This window comes from Entelurus aequoreus, linkage group LG13, assembly GCF_033978785.1.
Source record: "Entelurus aequoreus isolate RoL-2023_Sb linkage group LG13, RoL_Eaeq_v1.1, whole genome shotgun sequence".
NCBI lineage: Eukaryota > Metazoa > Chordata > Actinopteri > Syngnathiformes > Syngnathidae > Entelurus > Entelurus aequoreus.
In genome coordinates, this window is record NC_084743.1 from 53,433,267 (window position 1) to 53,448,126 (window position 14,860).

General features: G+C 40.8%; 1 protein-coding gene across 1 annotated transcript in view; it reads left to right on the forward strand.

Moving 5' to 3' along the window:
* The window catches only part of dpf1 (double PHD fingers 1), a 160,800-nt gene extending 147,186 nt beyond the window's left edge, over nt 1-13,614 (forward strand). The window contains 3 exon segments of the mRNA XM_062068006.1: nt 3,008-3,120; nt 9,624-9,705; nt 11,293-13,614. Coding sequence (XP_061923990.1) covers nt 3,008-3,120; nt 9,624-9,705; nt 11,293-11,363 — 266 coding nt within the window. The 3' untranslated portion in view covers nt 11,364-13,614.
* The last annotated feature ends 1,246 nt before the right edge of the window (nt 13,615-14,860 follow it).

Consider the following 14,860-nt stretch of genomic DNA (forward strand, 5'->3'; position numbering starts at 1 on the left):
TGTAATTTGTTCCAAATTCTTTCCCCTTCTTTATCAAGTGCAGGCACTTGCAACATTCTTTGGTCCCATCCATCCATTTTCTACCAGGGTGCTGGAATCTATCCCAGCTGCACTCGGGCGGAAGGCGGGGTACGCCCTGGACAAGTCGCCATCTCATCACAGGGCCAACACAGATAGACAGACAACATTCTCACTCACATTCACACACTAGGGACCATTTAGTGTTGCCAATCAACCTATCCCCAGGTGCATGTTTTAGTTGGCGGGAGGACGCCATGGTGGTTTATTTTGCAGTCGTACTTAACTAAAAAAAAAACACACTGACCAAATTGTGGGATTATTTTCCGTGGATTAACAAACCAAGGCACCACTGTATTTGGAATTTATATTATTAGCAAATACCCCACCATTATCCGCAAAATATATATGTGGGTCCATGTAATGATAATTCAATAATCTGTTTTAAAACATCTAAAAATAAAACTCTACAGTATGTAATAAATTGGGATGTCTGTAAAAAACAACCCACCTCTGTTGAAGTGGTTGGATAGATACAGTGCATCCGGAAGGTATTCACAATGCTTCACTTTTTCCACATTTTGGTATGTTACAGCCTTATTCAAAAATGGAAGAAAAAAATGTTTGTCCTCAAAACTCGACAGACAATAATGACAATGTGACAATGTTTTTTGGAAAAAATAAAAGAAGCAAATTTATTAGAAATAGAAAACTAAAAAATCCCATGTACACGAAACAGCCCAAAGATTGTGGCATCATATTCAAAAAGACTTGAGGCTGTAATTGCTGCCAAAGGTGCATCAACAAAGTATTAAGCCAGGGGTCCCCAAAGTTTTGGTAGCCATCCACAAGCTTCTGGCAAGTTTCTGGTTGAATTTTTGACCACTCCTCTTGACAAAATTGGTGCATTACAGCTAAATGTGTTGGTTTTCTGATGTGGACTTGTTTCTTCAGCATTGTCCACACGTTTAAGTCAGGACTTTGGAAAAGCCATTCTAAAACCTTAATTTTAGCCTGATTTAGCCATTCCTTTACCAGTTTTGATGTGTGTTTGGGGTCATTGTCCTGTTGGAACACCCAAATGCGCCCAAGACCCAACCTCCAGGCGGATGATTATAGGTTGTCCTGAAGATTTTGGAGGTAATCCTCCTTTTTCATTGTCCCATTTACTCTCTGTAAAGCAACAGTTTCATTGGCAGCAAAACAGGCCCAGAGCATAATACTACCACCACCATGCTTGACGGTAGGAATGGTGTTCCTTTTTCCTCCAAACATATTGCTGGGTATTGTGGCCAAACAGCTCAATTTTTGATTCATCTGACCACAGAACTTTCCTCCAGAAGGTCTTATCTTTGTCCATGTGATGTCAGATGAAACAACAATTGAGCTGTTTGGCCACAATGGCTAGAATTTGGCTAGAATTAAGGTTTTAGAATGGCCTTCCCAAAGTCCTGACTTAAATGTGTGGCCAATGCTGAGGAAATAAGTCCACGTCATAAAGTCAACATATTTAGCTGAACTGCACCAATTTTGTCAAGAGGAGTGGTCAAAAATTCAACCAGAAGCTTGTGGATGGCTACCAAAAGCGCCTTATTGCAGTGAAACTTGCCAAGGGACATGTAACCAAATATTAACATTACTGTATGTATACTTTTTCAGTAGAGCCATAATAAATCCATAAAAGAACCAAACTTCATGAATTTTTTTTGTCACCAACAAGTATGTGCTCCAATCACTCTATCACAAAAAAAGAGTTGTAGAAATTATTGGAAACTCAGGACAGCCATAACATTATGTTCTTTACAAGTGTATGTAAACTTTTGACTGCGACTGTATGTATATATATATATATATATATATATATATATATATATATATATATATATATATATATATATATATATATATATATATATATATATATATATATATATATATGTATATATATATATATATATATATATATATATATATATATATATATATATATATATATATATATATATATATATATATATATATATATATATATATATACACACACCCAGCCCGACCCCTGGCCAAATTTTTTTAATCCAATGCGGCCCCAGAGTCAAAAAGTTTGGGGACCCCTGTATTAAGCAAAGGCTGTGAATATTTATGTACATATATTTTTTTTAGTTTTAATAAATTTGCTAATTAAAAAAACCAAAAACTTTACACATTGTCAATATGTGTGTATAATTTTGAGGACAAAAATTAATGTATTTAAGTTTGGAATAAGGCTGTGTAGTAGAATTTCTGACCTTTTGACCTATATTTCTTGTCTTTTAAGAATGTCCGCTCATTTTCAATACTCTTGTATTTTTGTCCCATTGAATGGACCAGTTGTGGGACAAAAGTGAATATTAAGTCGTGCCAACCTGTCTATAGAATGTGTTGACTGTCTACAGAATTCGAGTTGTTATGGAACAGATAGGAAAAGCAAAACAAGACATTGACGCATTTGATAAGGAACGATGACGCACAACAGACATATAAAAAATGGGAGAAGACCGGAACTCGGGGGTGATTTTGGCTTGTGTGTGTCTTGTTGGCTCCGGAGTAACTTGTGGTTTGTCTGCACGACCAACTCAATTCAACCTGCACTTCTGATAATGGGTAAATAAATTTGTTGTACTAAACTACTTTTGTTGCCTGCTTAAGCTTCGGACAATCCACTACAGCTGTAACATAACAAAATGTGGAAAAAGTGAATAAAGCGCTTTGAATACTTTTTCCGGATGCACTGTATAGAGGAGTAGGTGGAGGAGATCTGGCAACCCTAACAGTACAGAGAGTAGTGGTGAAAACTGTGTGGGCGTGTGTGTGCGTGCACGTGTGTGTGTGTGTGTGTGTGTGTGTGTGTGTGTGTGTGTGTGTGTGTGTGTGTGTGTGTGTGTGTGTGTGTGTGTGTGTGTGTGTGTGTGTGTGTGTGTGTGTGTGTGTGTGTGTGTGCGCGTGAACCCAGGCCACCCGTCCTGTCTGCAGTTCACAGTGAACATGACAGCTGCAGTGAGGACTTATCGCTGGCAGTGCATCGAGTGCAAGTCCTGCAGCCTGTGCGGCACCTCCGAGAACGACGTAAGGCTTTACCGAAAGATGAAACTAAAGTATGAGTCATCTGTACATGATGGGAACATTTGTGCCAGTGCGCCTGCTCCGTGCCCACGTACAAACCCTACTCGGGTGACACACACCTTTAGACTTTTCAAAGTGGTTTTAGTGTTGACTTAAAAAATGTATTTTCAAATAGTGTGCCGGACCTCCTGAGCAGGCGCATTACATTACCATGGTGTGAGTCCTGGAACATGCTTTATCAGTATCATGCTTCAAACCCTGCTTCGAAAAGCACTACAAAAAGTTCATTGTAGCCACTGACTTCCTCATTTTGATAAAAAAAAAAAAAAAATCAGCACAAATTGTTTTATTCATTTTTGTTTTTTAGGTTCAAGTGTCTTCTGAGTTATTGTTGCTGATCAGTTTGAATTTATTATGATTTATTACATTTAAAGTACCACTGATAGTCACACGCACTAGGTGTGGTGAAATTGCTCTCTGGATTTGACTCATCCCCTTTTTCCACCCCCTGGGAGGTGAGGGGAGCAGTGAGCAGCAGCGGTGGCCGCGCTCGGGAATCATTTTGGTGATTTAACACCCAATTCCAACCTTTGATGCTGAGTGCCAAGCAGGGAGGTAATGGGTCCCATTTTTATAGTCGTTGGTATGACTCGGCCGAGGTTTGAACTCAAATTTTTATTTTTATTGAGTTTATTTAATTGTATTTTCCAGTATCAAATGGTTCAAGTCAGTCAAAAACAGGGTTATAGTTTAAATAAGGATCTTTTTATTTGTATTTTTTCTGGAAAATTGATGCACTTTAAATCGTTTCTGTTACAGACTAAAAAGCAATGTTAATAAATGTATCGTTTGTTGTAAGTTAATCTATATTTCTTTAATGTTAATACGCATACAATGTTGTACATAGGTGTACTTATAACAATTTTATACACAAAATATACTATCTATAGTCACGGTGGAAAGTAGGGGTCGGGGGATTGTTTTCTTCTTCCGAAGGAGGGCATGACAGAAATTAATTGAGAAGCACTGACTTAAGAGCATATTTATATATAATTTTTATTAGGTGTACAGTGTTCCCTCGATGTTCCAGATGCTCCCCGTGGTAGGTGAACTTCTGTAAAGTAGGGACGCTATTTGTTTTCTGATTTATATGAACATTGTATTCATTTTCACTTTATAACACACTGTTATTAACCGTTTACACACACTCATAAACACCTAGTCAGTGGCCTAGTGCAGTGTTTTTCAACCACTGTGCCGCGGCTGTTAGATACAGTCTGGTGTGCCGTGGGAGATGATCTAATTTCACCTATTTGGGGTAAAAAAATATTTTTTTCAAACCAGTAATTCTAGTCTGCAAATTATGTGTTGTTGTTGAGTGTCGGTGCTGTCTAGAGCTGAGCAGAGTAACCGTGTAATACTCTTCCATATCAGTAGGTGGCAGCCGGTAGCTAATTGCTTTGTAGATGTCGGAAACAGCGGGAGGCAGTGTGCGGGTAAAAAGGTATTTAATGCTTAAACATAAAAATAAACAAAAGGTATGTGCCCCTAAGAAAAGGCATTGAAGCTTAGGGAAGGCTATGCAGAACGAAACTAAAACTGAACTGACTAGAAAGTCAACAAAAACAGAATGCTGGACGACAGCAAAGACTTACTGCGGAGCAAAGACGGCGTCCACAATGTACATCCGAACATGACATGACAATCAACAATGTCCACACAAAGAAGGATAAAAACAAAGTAGATGCGGGAAATATCGCTCAAAGGAAGACATGAAACTTCTACAGAAAAATACCAAAAAAGGAGAAAAAGCCACCAAAATAGGAGCGCAAGACAAGAACTAAAACACTACACACAGGAAAACAGCAAAAAAGTCCAAATAAGTCATGGCGTGATGTCACAGGTGGTGACAGTACACCTACTTTGAGACAAGCGCTATGGTGATGCATGCTTGGTTATGGTTTAAAGTCATACCCAACAATTGCGACAACGACTTTTTACTGTCAACTGAGTTTTGTTTTTAATGATTTCTGCTGGTGGTGTGCCTCCGGATTTTTTCAGCGCAAAAAATGTGCCTTGGCTCAAAAAAGGTTGAAAAACAGTCTGGTGGTTAGAGTGTCCGCCCTGAGATCGGTAGGTTGTGAGTTCAAACCCCGGCCGAGTCATACCAAAGACTGTAAAAATGGGACCCATTACCTCTCTGCTTGGCACTCAGCATCAAGGGTTGGAATTGGGGGTTAAATCACCAAAAATTATTCCCGGGCGCGGCCACCGCTGCTGCCCACTACTCCCCTCACCTCCCAGGAGGTGGAACAAGGGGATGGGTCAAATGCAGAGGACACATTTCACCACACCTAGTGTGTGTGTGACAATCATTGGTACTTTAACCTTCTCTTCTCTTATGTAATTATGACATATACATTATTGGTACTCACAAATGCTAAAAAATTAGCTGCAGTATGGACAGTTGATTTTTAATAGACACTGTTTTCGTCATCCTTTTTTCCTCGTCCTTTATGAAGGAACCGCAGACTCATTGATCATGTAATGGCAGCTAGTAGATAGTGGCTCGTAGCGAGGCTTCCTCCTTGCAGCATAGCAACAAGGAGGTTCAGCTTGTCTTCGATGGTATGAAACTTTCTCTGTGGCTGGGGTTTTGTGCCAGAAACTTTAAAGGGCACACAATGTTTGGATGGCATCATAAGGGCTTCAAATAAATTCCAATAGCATGAGGAGCAAGAAGTCCAGCAAGATGTTCACTTGTGCAAAGCTGGACAACTAATTAACTTTTAAATGTCCTCCAATAAGTTAAAAAAGTTAAAGTTAAAGTGACAATCATTGTCACACACACACTAGGTGTGGCGAAATTATTCTCTGCATTTGACCCATCACCCTTGATCACCTCCTGGGAGGTGAGGGGAGCAGTCAGCAGCAGCGGTGGTCGCGCCCGGGAATCATTTTTGGTGATTTAACCCCCAATTCCAACCCTTGATGCTGAGTGCCAAGCAGGGAGGTAATGGGTCCCATTTTTATAGTCTTTGGTATGACTCGGCTGCACTCAAGGTTTGTCTCAGTGACGTCATTTACAAAAGATAAACATGGCTATAGGCTACTAGACGCTACACAACAGCTAAGCAAACAATAAAGAGCACACAAGATGGACATACTGTACATAATAATTGTCTTTAGTTGGACAATATTGTACACTTGTCGATATAAACAAGTATGAAACTATTATGGTTGTATATTACGTACAAATACAAAGTCTCCAAAGCAGACACTTATTAGAAAGTATCCAGTAACAACGGTGTCCGTGTCATTCAACTTACTGCGTCATGAGCTTAAAAGGGAACAGCACTTTTTTTTGGAATTTTGCCTATAATTCGCAATCCAAGTACCAATGATTGTCACACACATACTAGGTGTGGTGAAATGATCCTCTGCATTAGACCCATCACCCTTGATCACCCCCTGGGAGGTGAGGGGAGCAGTGAGCAGCATCGGTGGCCGCACCCGGGAATCATTTTTGGTGATTTAACCCCCAATTCCAACCCTTGATGCTGAGTGCCAAGCAGGGAGGTAATGGCTCACATTTTTATAGTCTTTGGTATGACTTGGCCGGGGTTTGACCTCACGACCTACCGATCTCAGGGCGGACACTCTAACCACAAGAAGAGAAGAACACGTATGTTTTTCTTTTTTTTAATGCATTCTGAATATTGAATAAATGCGATTAAAGGTCCACCTGCATTGGAGCCTATGAGAGTAGCTACATTCTGCCTATAAAAGCCCTTTAAAAAATCCCCTCCATTAAGGTTTTATATACATGATGTAAGTACTGTATATACCGTATTTTTCGGACTATAAGTCACAGTTTTTTTCATAGTTTGGCCAGGGGTGCGACTTATACTCAGGAGCGACTTATGTGTGAAATTATTAACACATTACCGTAAAATATCAAATAATATTATTTAGCTGATTCACGTAAGAGACTAGACGTATAAGATTTCATGGGATTTAGCGATTAGGAGTGACAGATTGTTTGGTAAACGTATAGCATGTTCTATATGTTATAGTTATTTGAATGACTCTTACCATAATATGTTACGTTAACATACCAGGCACGTTCTCAGTTGGTTATTTATGCCTCATATAACGTACACTTATTCAGCCTGTTGTTCACTATTCTTTATTTATTTTAAATTGCCTTTCAAATGTCTATTCTTGGTGTTGGGTTTTATCAAATAAATTTCCCCCAAAAATGCGACTTACATATGTTTTTTTCTTTCTTTATCATGCATTTTCGGCCGGTGCGACTTATACTCCGGAGCGACTTATACTCCGAAAAATACGGTATTTAATGTTGTAATGGGCACATTAATAATAACATTTGATATTTATGTATTTTGATCATTTTAGGCTTACTTAATTAATTAATTAATTTTAAAAAACGCATCACAACGTTCGCTTTTTTTCAACAACATCAATGTGGACTTCATGCGATCCAACAAACATAATAAAACATCACTTAGTGTACAATGCCTGCTGTCATTAGGATGCCGACTGATAGAATCTTGTTATATTCCCGTTTGGATATACAATGATTCATAATCAAAGTGAGGTGGAAACAATTGTAGTTTTGTGTCGTTTTCGCCATTTCCGGGTCAAAATTGGCTGTCAAAGTTAAAAAACTAGTCGGAATACATCCTCATCATTGTACTTTCCAGGCGAGAGGCATGATTTATGATCGACAATAAACTTCCACAAGCAAGGAAGCAACTTACCACTCGATGATGTCAACATAGGCACACAAACTTGTGATCACGGCGCCGCTATAAATAGTTTGTCTGTGTTAGCATTTATAATAACAATATCACTAATACATATATGTTGGCGCTTTTTAAATGGTTATTTATCGGATTTTATGGGCAGAATAGTGGAGCTCCCATTGGCTCCGCTGTAAGAATACTTTTATTTATATTTATTTACGAGTTAGAATGCATTGAAAAAAGCAAACATCCGTCGTCATGTCTTTCATAATTATTGTGAATGATAGGCAAATATTTGTTTTTAATGTGAAGTTCCCCTTTAACTTAAAGAAAACAAACAAAAAAAAGACAGCATAAGTGCATTCCAGACGGTTACTAATAAATAGGTTAGTGTCTTTCATACCTACCATTGTTTTTTATTTGAGTAATTTCACTTGATCAAGCCTTATGTAACATTCCACACGACAAAATAATAAGGAATATATATGATTCATGCAGAAATTGTATCGGATCAAGGCTCCAATATCGATATTGTATTGGAAGTGAAAAAGTTGTATTGGGACACCCCTGATTGAAACTTAACTGGACTGGTACTGTGTATTAAAACCATGCTATTCATATTTTTACCATTCAAGCATATTCAACTTTTAACAATATGATTTGTTTGTAGGGAATGTGTCTATACTACCGATACTATACCTGGGCAAATACTTATTATTAAAATCCAACCGGCTTTAGGTAATGTTGCAATTTTCCATGCCAACAAAGCAATTGTGCGTGACGGAAATTCGCTAAAAAGTATGGCTCGACTTTGCGAGCTTGCTCAATGCCAAAAACATGCTACTGATTAGCATTGGCGTTTCACCTTCAAATTTGGAAATCAAAACTACAACTAAGATGCACGCTACAATCAAACAGCTGGTGTGTAACGGTAAACAAAAGACAAGACTGGCACATTCAACTTAATATCAAAAGACTACTTCCTGACTACAACAACACACCCACGACCAACTGCATACTTGCTAATTAGACTCAGAAGTGTCAGAAAACCAAATATACCCAAACCATTTTGTGGAATAGCCTTCATTTCTAAGAACAAGAATAGACTGTCGAGTTTCAGATTAAAGTTCTCTTTTTCTGGCCATTTTGAGCGTTTAATTGACCCCACAAATGTGATGCTCCAGAAACTCAATGTGCTCAAAGGAAGGTCAGTTTTGTAGCTTCTGTAACGAGCTAAACTGTTTTCAGATGTGTGAACATGAGTGCACAAAGGTTTTCTAATCATCAATTAGCCTTCTGAGCCAATGAGCAAACACATTGTACCATTAGAACACTGGAGCGATAGTTGCTGGAAATGGGCCTCTATACACCTATGTAGATATTGCACCAAAAACCAGACATTTGCAGCTAGAATAGTCATTTACCACTTTAGCAATGTATAGAGTGTATTTCTTTAAAGTTAAGACTAGTTTAAAGTTATCTTCATTGAAAATAAGGACATTTCAATGTGACCCCAAACTTTTGAACGGTAGTGTATAATACATTTTTAAAATTTTGTAAAAAAAATGTTTTACCACATTAACACGCACAAAAGTACCGACAACTGGTACGCGCTGAGTACCGGTACAGATTCCCACGTAACAGTGATTGGTACTGTATCGATTGAAATGTGAAAAACACCCATGTTTATTAATTTGTTAATTAGCTGTTAAAATCGCACATTCTCTTCTGTTCCAGGATCAGCTGTTGTTCTGCGATGATTGTGACAGAGGCTACCACATGTACTGTCTGAGCCCTCCCATGTCAGAACCACCAGAGGGTATGCAACTGCTTTACTAACCAACATTTCAATGAAGGAAAACTCCGCATACACATGATGTTTATGATAGGGTTCGCAATAGAGGAGGAAAAAACGATCAATTCTCCTTTGCATCATGATTAAAACGTGGACGATTCAGGAATCGATGGACAAATATCGATTATTATAATACAAACGGTTTTAAAATGCGGCATTAATGCTAATGTTCTTTGGGTTAGCATGGATGTATGTATACATATACAGCCGTAGTTTATCCGTTAGACAGTGCTCAATACCGGGGTGGAGTGGAATATTCGTTAGGTCAGGAAAAAACACGTAGGCTATTTCATCCCTACAAGCCTGTTTCGCAGGTTTCCCTGCTCTTCAGCGGAGTTCTCCCTGAGTGTTTCCCTGAAGAGCAGGGAAACCTGCAAAACAGTCTTGGAGGGAAGAAATAGCCTCTGTGTTTTTTCCTGATCTCACGAATATATACTTATACATATACATGTATACACACACACACACACACACACACACACACACACACACACACACACACACACACACACACACACGTATATATACACTGTGCGCAGCAAAATGATGCAATACTGCATACATCAGTGGCCAAAGGAGGAAGGAACCTACTGGATATTTTATTAATGTTATAAATAATTAAATGTAATGAATTTAGAATATACAGTAATATACAATTTATTAACAATATACAATTTGATAATGATATACAATATAATTATTCTAGACGTATAAATAGTCGATTTAAAATCGAACCGTAGCCCCCTAATTGTTATCATAAACAAACTAGTTTGCAACGCTCAATAGTGTTTCTCACCTTCTGTATCAGGCTGCTGGAACTCGCAACTTTTGTAGGCCCCAGGGTAGCTTATTTTGCAGTTGCGGGCAAACAGACTACTTTGTTACGCATGGCCGTGCGATAGTCAAGACAGGCTACGAAAACCGGGGGCAAAATGTTGCTTTCATGCTAAAAGCGGGCAGTACGAAGACCAAGGTAGTGCTCCGTGTAAAAATGTCACCGGGGCACTTTGATAAAGTGCTTTTGGATTTTTAGGACATTACAAAAAACAGGGGAAACCTAATGAGTAGCCCCGCCCCCCTAGTTTTTAAAGTCTGCAGGTGTTTCCGTTCAGCCAATGGGAGTGTGACTACCACCTATGAGGATGCTCACTGGTGTTGTCATGGGTAGAAGTACTACCAAGACCATCTGTTACCATGGCAAACAGCAGAGGTGCCACTTGAGTCCCACACTCATAGTCTGCCCACACGTTTGAAACTAGATTTTCACTTGTACCCAAAAGCATAAAGGTTGTGTCGGCTCTTAATTAACGTGACAAATCCCGCGGCCAAACCCGCAGTAACCTACTTGTCAAATCCCCTCCATCCGCTAATGGCGTGCACATCAAGCCTTCATCGACAGCATTACTTCACACTGCGAGACGAGGGATTAATCCACCAGGCTTTACAATAGCATTGATTGAACTGCTTGTGTGTGCTGTGTGTGTGTGTTTGTGTGTGTGTGTGTGTTTGTGTGTGTGTGTGTGTGTGTGTGTGTGTGTGTGTTTGTTTCAGGGAGCTGGAGCTGTCATCTGTGTTTGAGACAACTGAAGGCAAAGGCCTCAGCCTACATCACCCTCACTTAATCTGCAGACGGCCATTCCTCCTCTCTCAAACATTCCCAGTCGCCCCCCATGACTGTCTGTGTGCGCCTCGGCTGTAACCCCCCCAAACCCCCCACCCCACCCCACCCCACCCCAGCCCCCTCCTCCCCCTCCTCCTCCATGATGCGACACGTATTTCACAGAACCCAACGACCCAGCGTCCATTCTAAAGGAGAACCGACCTCCAGCGTTCATTCGTGTCACTCACGCTCCTTGCTGTGGATGGATGACCCCTCCTAACACCGCCACGCACGCACACACACACACACACACACACACGCACACACACACACACACACACACACATTCTTGTAATTGTCCCCTTCTTGAGACCTGAGAAAAATGCCTACCTATATATGAAGATTTGTATTTACAGCATTAATAATATATACATACTATGCAAATATAAAAAAAAGGTAAGCTTTTTAGTTATTTTATCTTTATTTTATTTTTTTGGTTTTTAATTGGTTTTTAACCATTATTTACTTCAAGTTATTACAGTATGTCTCTCTATACATATTTATTTACTTTTTTGAAATTAATTTCAATTTCTCACACACACACTTGTTATAACATATGTTGGCCAGAGAGGGAGCACTTCACATTTTTACACACACTTGTTATTTCATATGTTGACCGCCCTTTTAAAACCGACACACAGTCAATTTGAAAAATCCCTCCTTTTTTTGGGACCACCCTAATTTAGACAGATTTCACCACTAGGGGTGCTAATGCCATCTCCGGGTTGGGGAAGAGATCTTGCCCCAAGTGGAGGAGTTCAAGTACCTCTGAGTCTTGTTCACGAGTGAGGCAAGAGTGGATCGTGAGATCGACAGGCGGATCGGTGCGGCGTCTTCAGTAATGCGCACGTTGTATCGATCCGTTGTGGTGAAGAAGGAACTGAGCCGGAAGGCAAAGCTCTCAATTTACCGGTCGATCTACGTTCCCGTCCTCACATATGGTCATGAGCTTTGGGTTATGACCGAAAGGACACGATCACGGGTACAAGCAGCCGAAATTAGTTTCCTGCGTCGGGTGGCGGGGCTCTCCCTTAGAGATAGGGTGAGAAGCTCTGTCATCCGGGGGGAGCTCAAAGTAAAGCCACTGCTCCTCCACATCGAAAGCAGCCAGATGAGGTGGTTCGGGCATCTGCCACCCGAACGCCTCCCTAGGGAGGTGTTTAGGGCACGTCCGACCGGTAGGAAGCCACGGGGAAGACCCAGGACACGTTGGGAAGACTATGCCTCCCGACTGGCCTGGGAACGCCTCGGGATCCCCCGGGAGGAGCTGGATGAAGTGGCTGGGAAGAGGGAAGTCTGGGAAAATGGATGGATGGATGGATGGATGGATGGGTGCTAATGAGACATTCTCTATTAGATGCAATGGTTTTCCCTATTGGGACCCTGATTTCGGTCCTAACTTGTTCACCAGTCCTCATATGGTAGGTACTTTTCAGTGTGAGCCTGCTCACTGGCCTCGTGGTTAGAGTGTCCGCCCTGAGATCGGTAGGCTGTGAGTTCAAACCCCGGCCGAGTCATACCAAAGACTATAAAAATGGGACCCATTTGCCTCCCTGCTTGGCACTCAGCATCAAGGGTTGGAATTGGGGGTCAAATCACCAAAATGATTCCCGAGCGGGGCCACCGCTGCTGATCATTGCTCCCCTCACCTCCCAGGGGGTGGAACAAGGGGATGGGTCAAATGCAGAGGTTAATTTCACCACACCTAGTGTGTGTGTGACTATCAGTGGTACTTTAACTTTTTTGATGTCTCAAGAAGGGTAGAAATACAAGAATACACACACTCAAACGAATTCATCAGCCGGCAATAGGTTCGCTCCAAAGACACACACTCCAGCCTGCCGAGGGCACTTTGGAGCAAGAGTACTCCACTGGAGAACCTCTTAAGAGCCCTCAGAAGAGCCCTAATGATCTTTGGCTGCAACTCAGTCAAGTAGTGAGTGAGAATTAACTAGATGGATGGGCACCAGGCAGAGGACGTGGCTTTGGAGACACCGGACAACAACGGAGCAGTATGTTCTCGTCCTATAAACTGCGGACAAATAAACTTCATCCCGTTTTAAAGCTGGCAGAGTCAACTTCCTCAATAGACTTTTGCTGCCCCAGTAATTGTACAGAATTCAAACTGGTTCTCGAAAGTACACTCCTGAAGAGAGTGCAGCATTTGGAGTTCAAACCTCTGCATGGGATTCCCACAGACTTAGGAATGGATGGTGGGGGTTCTGGTGTTTGTGTGAGGGGGGGACGGGGATAGAGGATGTCCTCTCCAGAACCTGCTCAATGCGTTGGATCGCCTCACATTTCCCCTCTCGGGGATAATGACTGCAAAACACCACTTGGCGCTTGGTGTGTTTTGTCTGTGTGTGGTCGGGAATGTTGGTTTGTTGTGCGTCTCGGGATGGGTACAGGATTTGTACCGGGTATTGATTCACGTAAAAATCCAACGGTGCCATTATTCAGTACATTTTGTTGCAGGTGATCTCATCCGGTTTGCGGACTCAAACACTCAAGCAGAGTTCACTCTAACAAAGCAAGTATGCCTGATTGAAAACACTTGAACGTACAAGACAGTTTACCTTCGATTTGCTCAAGACATGCTAGAGATTAGCATTAGGGATTTCCTATGGCCATTTTAGCACGTCCAAATTTGGTAATGAAAACTACAACTAAGATGCACGTTACAATCAAACAATTTGTGTTTAATTATAGTACAACACCCAAAACCAGTGAAGTTGGCACGTTGTGTAAATCGTAAATAACAACAGAATACAATGATTTGCAAATCCTTTTCAATTTATATTCAATTGAATAGACTGCAAAAACAAGATATTTAATGTTCGAACTGAGAAACTAATTTGTTTTTGCAAATAATCATTAACTTAGAATTTAATGGCAGCAACAAATAGCAAAAAAGCATGTTCACCACTGTGTTACATGGCCTTTCCTTTTAACAACACTCAGTAAACGTTTGGGAACTGAGGAGACCAATTTTTGAAGCTTTTCAGGTGGAATTATTTCCCATTCTTGCTTGATGTACAGCTTAAGTTGTTCAACAGTCCGGGGGTCTCTGTTTTGGTATTTTAGGCTTCAGATTGCGCCACACATTTTCAATGGGAGACAGGTCTGAACTACAGGCAGGCCAGTCTAGTACCCGCACTCTTTACTATGAAGCCACGTGGTTGTAACACGTGGCTTGGGCACTAATACTCACCCATACCATCACAAATGCTGGCTTTTGAGCTTTGCGCCTATAACAATCCGGATGGTTCTTTTCCTCTTTGTTCCAGAGGACACGACGTCCACAGTTTACAAAAACAATTTGAAATGTGGACTCGTCAGACCACAGAACACTTTTCCACTTTGCATCAGTCCATCTTGGATGAGCTCAGGCCCAGCGGCGTTTCTGGGTGTTGTTGATAAATGGCTTTCGCTTTGCATAGTAGAGTTTTAACTTGCACT